General features: G+C 58.0%; 1 protein-coding gene across 1 annotated transcript; it reads left to right on the forward strand.

Annotated features, from left to right (window-relative positions):
* H1-10 (H1.10 linker histone) lies at positions 1–1,396 on the forward strand. The gene has a single exon (XM_082638544.1). It carries the CDS (start codon positions 346–348, stop codon positions 985–987), a length of 642 nt encoding a protein of 213 aa, XP_082494670.1. The 5' UTR covers positions 1–345; the 3' UTR covers positions 988–1,396.
* The last annotated feature ends 7,980 nt before the right edge of the window (positions 1,397–9,376 follow it).

Raw genomic sequence — 9,376 nt, forward strand, 5'->3', positions numbered from 1 at the left:
CTCCTCGCCAGAGCCCAGCGCGCACGCCCAGCGAGCTCTGGGGGAGGCGGCGACGCTCGCGAGGCCGACTAAATTCGCTCCGAGACGGTCCCCGCTCCGGCTACCTCGTGCCGGACTCCTGCGCTCCGGCCGCCCCCGCGCCGGCCCCGGCTCGGGACCACCGCTCCGGCCGGCCCGGCCCCCACCCCAGCCCTGCCGCCCGGCCCCAGGCACGGCCGCGGCCGCTCCCGCCTGGAGCCGCCGCGCGCCCCCAGCCCCCCGGCGCCCCCGCGGCCCCTCGCCTTTCTCTTCCCGGCGCGGCCCCCGGGCTTCCGCGCCCCGCCCGCCACCAATCCGCTCGCCACCATGTCTGTGGAGCTGGAGGAGGCCCTGCCGCTGACGACCGCCGAGGGGGCGGCCAAGAAGGCGGCCAAGGCCGGCGGCTCGGCCTCGCTGTCCCCTTCCAAAAAAAGGAAGAATAGCAAGAAGAAGAACCAACCAGGAAAATACAGCCAACTGGTGGTGGAGACCATCCGCCGACTGGGCGAGCGCAACGGCTCGTCGCTGGCCAAGATCTACGCGGAGGCCAAGAAGGTGGCATGGTTCGACCAGCAAAACGGGCGCACCTACCTCAAGTACTCCATCAAGGCGCTGGTGCAGAACGATACGCTGCTGCAGGTGAAGGGCACCGGCGCCAACGGCTCCTTCAAGCTCAACCGCAAGAAGCTGGAGGGCGGCGGGGAGCGGCGCGGAGCCCCGGCGCCCGCCTCCGCCCCGGCGCCTGCTGCGCACAAGGCCAAGAAGGCGGCCCCGAGCGCGGCCCCTGCGCGGCGCGCGGACAAGAAGCCCGCCAAGGGCCCGCAGCCCGAGAAGCGCTCGCACAAGAAGGGTGCCGCCTCCAAGAAGGACAAAGGCAGCAAGGCCAAGAAGGCGGCAGCCGCGGGCGGCAAGAAGGTGAAGAAGGCGGCCAAGCCCAGCGTGCCCAAAGTGCCCAAGGGCCGCAAGTGAACGCGGGGCCCCGGCGCCCCCTTTTCCACCCCGACTGCACGTAGGTTTTGCGCGGGGCACCGGCCCGGGCCGCCGTGCGCGCTCCGACTTCAGGGGACCCGGGCCCGCGCCGGCCTGCCCATCCCCCGCGTGGGAGCGTTTTTTTTTTTGTTTGCTTTAGATTTTTGAAACGGCCCTGGCGATGCTCCTATTGGCTCTCGCCCTTGGCAACGGGTGTCGCCTTGGTTACTGGGCCCCGAAGGCCGCGCCGCGCCTGCGCGCGAGGACGCGACGGCCGCTCAGTCCTTCCCGCCCCCGCCCACCCTGTTTCCGGGCGCGCGCCGAGCAATCGCGCGGGGCGCGGGGCCGCGCGGCGCTCCTTTTTCTCGTCGCCTTTTTTGGGGCACAATAAATTGTTTAAACCTTTGAACCGCTCTTGTTTTCTTCCGAGTGGAGGAGGGTTGGGCGGCGTAGCCGCCTCGGGGCTTGGGCTGGATGGGGGGCGGGTCCCCAGCACCCCGGATCCGTTAGAGGTGCAGGCCCGGAGCCCGGCAGGAGCGGGGGCCGGTTGGTCCCCGAAGGAGGTGCGGAGTTTACCTTGGTAGATGGGCAGTTGGGTCCACCTTCTGGGGGGTGGGGGAGCGGGGGCTTTGCGGGGTCTGCGGGCTAGAGACCCTCAGGTCTCACAAGGTCACCGCACGCCGGGCCTTCACAGAGCTTACTGACTCCGAATTCAGTGAGGCTTCGTGTTACTGTGACAGGGACAGTGGAGCCGGGTTTTGGTTCACTCCCCACTAACTGAGGTGGGGTCTGAGTAAGGCTCTGACCCTCCCGGAGCTTGTAAGTTAATCTGGAGTGCACACGGGACCCAGAGGGTTACGGACAAATTGGCAGGAACGACCCTCAACCCTGGGACACCCTCCCACACAGTTTGTGTCCATCATATGGAATAGTTGTGCTTGTAGTTGGGCACTGGACTTGAGGCCTATTCTGACAGATGCTCGTATGAAAGGACAACCCTGCAAAACAGGGAGAGCCCTGGAGCAGTGGAAAGCCAGACAACATTCTAGGACAGTGCATGTGCACAGACCAGGCTGAGCAAGTAGGTGAGAGAGCTTCAGGGGATCTCCGCTGGAGAAGAGGCCCTGGCCAGCAAGTGACCCTGACCATGGCCTGGCAGCCACTACCCTCTGGCACACAGGCTGGGTAACAGGGCAGACCCTTCCCACGTTGGGCAAGTGGCCAGCCAGTCCCACTTCAAGTCTCTTTCCCCCCAGCTGCAGGCTCTCCCCACTGTTTCCTGCCGCAGGGAACGGCAAGGCCAGCTGCCAGTGTGTGATTGCCCTGCCCTGGCCTGGGCCCAGGGGACACAGCAGCGGGCCAAACCAGCACAGGTGCCTGCCCTGCCCAAGCTTCCAGTGTGGGAGAAGGGAGACAAGTCACAGGGGTACCACATCATTGCCCTCAAGGCAGAAGCTCGGAGAGAGACACTTGGGAGCCAGATGGGGCCCTGATCTGGCTGGGATTAGGGCAAAGACTGTTTTCAATTCCTGGGAACTCCACCCACCTTGCCAGCCCACGTCCTGGCCACTTACTGATCAGTAACAACTTCATCTACTTTGCAGTTTTGATTTTGGGGCAGTGTGCCCAGTGCCCTGCTGCAGCACCACCGTGCCAGCCTTGGCCGGTCCCAAGCTGCCTGCAGAGCCAACCAATAGGCCACCAGCAGCTAGCAGCAGTGAGAGGCCGCAGCCTCCCCAGGGTTCTGGGGGATGGTGCTCCTGACCAGCTAAACGGGAGCCCTCCCACCCCACACCCTCTTTCCCTAAAGCAGAAACCCAAGCCCAGATGCCACCTGGGCTCACCCCAGTTGTCCAAGTCAGCATCTGAGGCTGGGGCCTGGGGCTTGGGTTTCTGACCCTCTCCTAGGTTGCCCTGGGGTTCAGAGAGGGTTGGGAAGGGTTGCAGGGACCTGGGCACGTGGACGCTGCTCCTTCCTGCCCAACCCTTCACACTGAGCCACCTGACCTTCCCAGAGTCCTCCCTGCCCAAAGCTCCACCCCTGCTGACTCTCTATCCTTTGAAGACATCCCGTGAGCTCCAAGGCCCCGAAGTGCCCTTCAGGTCGGCCTTATTCCACGCTGTCCTTCCAGGTTTCCCACTGAAATCCGCCCTTCACTGCTCACACCACCTGGCTCTCCCAGCAGCCTCTGGCTCTGATGCTGCAGCCCACACCCTTCTCTTGTCACCACCGCCCCCCTCCATTCTTTGAAGACTTAGCCTCTGGCTTGTTGTCCACGCCAAGGCCTATCTTCTCCAGGTAGCATCTCTCATTCTTCTGATAATAAAAAGCACTTTAATTTTCTTCTGGGGACAAACCGCTCCCCTACTCTCAGGCCACATGGCTCTGGAGGGTCTGACTCTTCCAGTCCCAGGGATGGTCACGCGACCAAAGACCTGGCTGTTGAGCGTTTAGTCTGTTCCTTGGCCACAGTGATTGGAGAAACTGGTTCTTGACCCCAGTGAGTTCAATGAGTCAATCCTGAGACTTCCTGGAACTAGTGAGAAAGAGGTGCTCTCTCACCCAGGATCACTAAGGTTAGGGACACTGGGGCCAGAGCTGCCAGTGGCCATCTTTGTCAACACATAGGGAAAACCCACCTGAAAAAAGAGCCAAGACATAAAGGTGGAGCCAAGAACTAAGGACATTAATGCAGCGTCTGGATCCAGCCATGTCTGAAGCTACATAGACCTGGCTATTCTGTGAGCTGATGCTTTTCACATAACCTAGTTGAAATTGGGTTTACGTCACTTGCAATCTGGTCTCTCATTCCTTTAACTCACTTTATCCTCCCATGCCCACATCCTGGACCTTGTCATCTATTCAAATTGGTCTTCCTCAAAACCACTCTCCTAGGGTCCTACTGTCCTCCACCCACAGGTCCCCCACCTTCCCATCTTGCTCACTCAGACCCTTCAGCCGAGCTGCATCTCTGTAGGCGGGTCCCACATCCTGAAGTTTAATGAACACTCGGCGTGTGCCAGGCACTCTAAAGAAGGGTAGAGACCTCAGCCGCAAGACAGCCCAGCGAGGGAGGTGTTCCAACACTCACCTGACTGGTGCTGAACGTGTATTTTCTGCCCTGACACCACACTCAGCTCCTGCACAGAGCGGGGGAGCCCATTTACTTACTGTGTCTCTTGGATTTGGCTTCAAGGGGCCTCAATTCCAGGTGAACACTGAAGGCACGTGACACTGTGAGGCCCTGGAGGAGGTATCCATTGTGCAGCAAAGGAGACAAAGGACTAGGTGGTTTTCTTGTCTGTAAGATAGGGCACAGCAACAGCCCACGCCCACACCCACTGATGGAGGGGACTTGGGTGGGGGGCCTGCAGAGGATGAGGTCAGGGTTCTGAGCCTGGGTCCACCATGGTCTTTTCTCTGGGGCAAGACTGTTTTCTCCAAGCCTCAGTGCCCTCACCTGTAAACAGAGCCAAAAAAGACCTCTTACTCACTCAGCTGCTGACCAGGGCGGTCTGAACACACTACCCCTGGCCAGGGTCTCAGGTTTTGGTCTCTCGCACCCCTGGGGTAGCGCCCTCTCCTCCTGTGAAGCCACCTCCTTCCTCTCACAGGGCTGGGACCCTGCCTCCCTTGAATCTCCTCAGGATCGCGGGTCTACCCTCTGCGCTCCTGGGTCCTACTTCTCCCTGGGCCCCGGACAGCTCTGCACACACTGCAAAGGCCCCTTTCCAGGTCGAGCAGCCTGAGCGACCCAAAGGATGGGGTCTCCACCCATTCAACTGCTGGGGACCAACCCAGCTAAAGCTGTCCTCTGCCAGGGCAGGGCCTGGCACTGAGCACAGGACTGAAACCCATGTCTATGTTGCCTCTGACCTTGGCGATGAGGGTATCCTGCAGAAGCTGAGACCTTTCATCCAGAGCTCAACATGTCCACACCTGGCCCAGTAGTCAGAAAAACTGAAGGAGAGTCCAGGGAAAGTAGAGTAATTGCAGGCCCAGGTGCCACTTCCCAACAAGGAGGTAAATCAGCAGCTCACCGACCAAAATGGTTGCTTCCTTCCAAATCTGGCAAGAATCTGCCTGTGGCCCACCCTACCGGGAAACCTAGAAGCGAGGGCGCTCTGGGAGAGGTAGTGCAGTGCAGCCAAACTGACACAGTACGAAGCCATCATGGTTCCCCACTACAGAATGGGTGCGTGGGAACTGCACCAGGGTCTCAGACACAGAGGTGCACAGGCCCCAGGCCGGGCAGGACAGCCTGCCCAACTGGAGGACACAGACCCCCCCTGAAGAGGGGCAGTGACCACCCAGTCCTGCTGATGGTCTCCAGGCAGCAATGCAGCAGAATGTGGACAGAGCTTCCCACCTTCTCAGACCTAATAGGAGCACCTCCTGCAAGTTTCTGATTTCCCCTCCCAAGGCATGGAGGGGCGTGGGCCATCCAGGGAGGCCTGGCAGGAGGGTGCCCCAGTCGGCAGTGGTCCCACACGGGGCTCAGTCATCAGAGCCATCTCCTCAGAATTTATTTTAATTCTTTCTTTCTTTTGGCTGCGTTGGGTCTTGTTGCCGTGCGCGGGCTTCTCATTGTGGTGGCTTCTCTTGTTGCAGAGCACGGGCTCTAGGCGTGCAGGCTTCAGTAGTTGTGGCACACAGGCTCAGCAGTTGTGGCTCAAGGGCTCTAGAGCGCAGGCTCAGTAGTTGTGGCACACGGGCTTAGTTGCTCCGCGGCATGTGGGATCTTCCTGGACCAGGGCTTGAACCCGTGTCCCCTGCATTGGCAGGCGGATTCTTAACCACTGCGCCACCAGGGAAGTCCCTCCTGAGAATATTTTATGTGGAAACTATAACTTTTTTGTGAAACCTCCCACTTTTAAAATGTGGGCTTAAAAAAAGAAATACCCCACCTCACAACCATTAGGATGGCTACCATTAAAAAAAAAAAAATAACAAGTGTTGGTGAGGATGTGGAGAAATTGGAACTTTGTGCCCTGTTGGTGGGAATGTAAGATGTTGCAGCTGTTGGAAAACGGTATGGAGGTTCCTCAGTCAAACGTAGAATTGATCCAGCAATTTTACTTCTGGGGACACACCCAAAAGCACTGAAAACAGTGACTCAAAGAGAGATTCGCACACCCATGTTCATAGCAACACTATTCACAACAGCCAAAAGGTGGAAGCAACCCAGGTGTCCATCAGTGGAAGATGGATGAACAAAGTGTGGTCTCTACACACAATGGAACATTATTCAGTCTTAAAAGAAAGTTCTGGCACTTGAGACAACACAGATGAACCTGGAAGACAGCGTGCTCAGTGAAATAAGCCAGTCACAAAGGGACAAGTACTGTATGATCCCACTTATATGAGGTCCCTAGAGGAGTCAACTTCACAGAGACAGAAAGTAGGACGGTGGGTGCCAGGGGCTGGCGGGGGATGGAGAGTTAGTGTTTAATGGGATCAGAATTTCAGTTTTGCAAGATGAAAAGAGTTCTGGGGATGGATGGTGGTGATGGTTGCATAATAATGTGAATATATTGTATTTAATACCACTGAACTGTACACTTAAAAATGGTTGAGATGGTAAATCTTACGTCCTGTGTATTTTACCACAACTAAAAATAAATACTGTATGGCCCAAGCAAAATCACGTGTGACTCAGTGTGGCCTTCGGTCCCCACCTTTGCGATCACTCAGCTTGATCTTCTATGTGGGCTGTTCTGGCTGCTTCACGAGACAAGAAGCTTCGAATGGTGGTGTCCTGATGGAGCCGGAGCCAAAGGACGCCACACAGTGGTGACAGCAGAGACCAGGCTGCCCCTGCTGAGGGCCTGCACCAGGGTGACCACCTCCTCCCACAGGGCTGTTCCTGGGACCCCAGAGCCTTGCACAGTGCACCCTTCACATATGTGCTTCCCTATTCTCACTCACCTCCTCTTGCCTCTCCCAGCTCCTGGCTTTCTTCTGGCTGCCTCCATCAGGGGCAAAAAGTTGTGGCACTGGGGCCCTGCCCCAGCCTGGCTGCCCTATAAAACTTTTTGTGTTATTCAGTGTGATTATCCAACCCCTTTCACTGAAGCCCCAGCTCCTCCAAACAGTGCTTTAGCTTCCGCTGCCCACTGGGAGTGTTGCCTGCGGAGCCTGCAGCATGCTTCTCTTCCCTGGAGCCCCGGGACGCAAGGGGGACCCTCACCCATCACCACATGAGGGACACCATGACAAGAGGTAGGTTCACGGTCTCCAACAACCAGCGCCTGTGGCTGTGGGATCCTGGGAGTTCAACTGTGAGCACCCACTCTCCTGATTCAGAGACGGGCAAACCAAGACTCAGAGAGGGCCAAGGACTTGGTCAGTTTTGTATGTACTAGGGACCCTTCCATACAGCCCGAGCCAAAGCTCCTTTCCTCAAGGAATGAGGTTCCACACCTCCCATCACGGAGCGCTCCTCACTCTGGTTGAGAAGAGGGAGAGAGTCTGAATCCACGCATTACCCTCTCTGGCTCCCACCACCGACCTACCCTCTGGGCTCTCCTGGCAGCAAGCAGGGTCTCGTCCAAACTCTCCAAACTGAGACACCGTTCCCAGGCCAGGAGCCCCTGAGATTTGCCCTCAACTTACCTATGCCAAGCTGTGTGCTGTGGGCCAAGGCCCTCCCTTGCCTGCGTCTGTTCTGCTTGCTTCTATACAAAGCAGGACTGTGCTTCAGGTACACAAGCTTTGCAGGAAGAGATGGATCGAGAAGGACCGCAGACAGCAGCGGGGGAGACACCCGTCTCCTAGAATCTAGAGACTAGGGGATCCTCTGCCTGCTCGAAGACTTCAGAGCAGGAAAGGGTCCCCTAAGGCCTGGAGCCAAGCCTGGTCATCGTGCAGGTAGGGTGGGGTGAGGAGGGCCTGCCAGCTGGGAGCCCAGCTGAGAGGCCAGACAGCCTCATTCAAGAGCTGTACCTCCTGCCCTGAGAACAGCTGGGGTCCTGGTCTACGAGATCACACCACGAAAGGAGACCCAATGCAGCCAAAAATAAAAATAAAATAAAAAATGAATAAATTAAAAAGAAAAAAGAAGGGCAGGACAATATGCTATGCTGCTCTAACAAGCAGGAGTAAGTATTGGCAAAAGGTGGGAAAATGGTAATCACATACCCCTGAAGCTAGTGAAAATTTGGAGAGCAACTTGGCAATACCTAGTAAAGCTGGTAAGTCAGCTAGGGGGAAAAAACTGCCGAAGGAAATGCCCAAGATGATACCATTTATGTAAACCTGAATATCACAAAACAATGTTTTGATACAAGAATGTGCTTTTAACATCACATTTATGTTAAAGTATAAAAACCTGAATGAAAAGGACACAGGCTCCTGAGGATACTCTATTCTTCCTGGTAAAAGACCCCACCAAACTGACAACCCTGAAAAAGAGTGGGGAACAGCGAGGAGAAACAAAGGGAATTTTACTTTTGTCGCTCGTTAAACTTGAAGCAAATACGACAAAAGTCCTAACAGTCAACATTCCGGTGGTAAGATATCTGTATCTGTACGATCTCTCACTACAACCCCGAGCCAAAGAGCTCAGAGAACACTGCAGGCCCCGGAAAAGCGCCACGCGCCCCTCCGCCTAGGGTTGGTCTACAAACCCCACCCGCCACTCCGCTACCGCTGCCGCCGCCCCCGGAAGAAGAATTTGCAGGCCTAGGGTCTGGGGCGGGGATCCCGCCCGACAGCGCCGCTCGCCCCCATTGGCAGGAACAGCGCCGGGGCCCCGCTCTGATTGGTGAGGTTGCGATCCCTGATTTGCATAGGCCCGGCGGCGGCGAGCGCGTGGCAGCCTGTGCGCGGAGGCGCCACATGCATCCCGGCGCCAGGGCCGCGTTTGGCTGGTTCCGTCTCCCGGACGACCGGAGGCGGGGGGGGGGGGGGGAAGGGGGCGTGCCCGGCGCGGCCCTCCTGGAGGCTGTCACCGGACCCCTGGGAAGGCCCCTCGGCCTCGGCGCCCCCACCGTGGGCGGCCCGCTCCTCGCCCCTCGAGGCGTGGCATCCGGTTAAGCCTGGAGGGCTGCGCGCGCAGTTAGTGCGCAGCTACATTATAGGCGCCTTTGCAGGCCTCCTGTTCACGTGGGCAGAAAGCGGTCCGTGCCTTCACGGACCCAGTCATCTGGGTGGGGAGGCGTACGGTCACAACCACCCAAACATCTAATTAGAGTGACTGGTGCCTGGGACGAGCCTGCAGAACAAACCGCGGGGGCGCTGACCAGGCTGGGGCGGATGGCCCCCAAACCCGTGTCACCCTCCGTGCCCTGCTCCACCCAGAGGACGCGAATCTGGGCAAGGCTCGCACCCAGATCCTGCGCTCCCCATGCAGGGGTCTCGGCCTCTGCAACCCCTCGTGTTTGGCAG

The sequence above is a fragment of the Mesoplodon mirus genome (genome assembly GCF_964341445.2).
Source record: "Mesoplodon mirus genome assembly, chromosome: 12".
NCBI classification, from domain to species: domain Eukaryota; kingdom Metazoa; phylum Chordata; class Mammalia; order Artiodactyla; family Ziphiidae; genus Mesoplodon; species Mesoplodon mirus.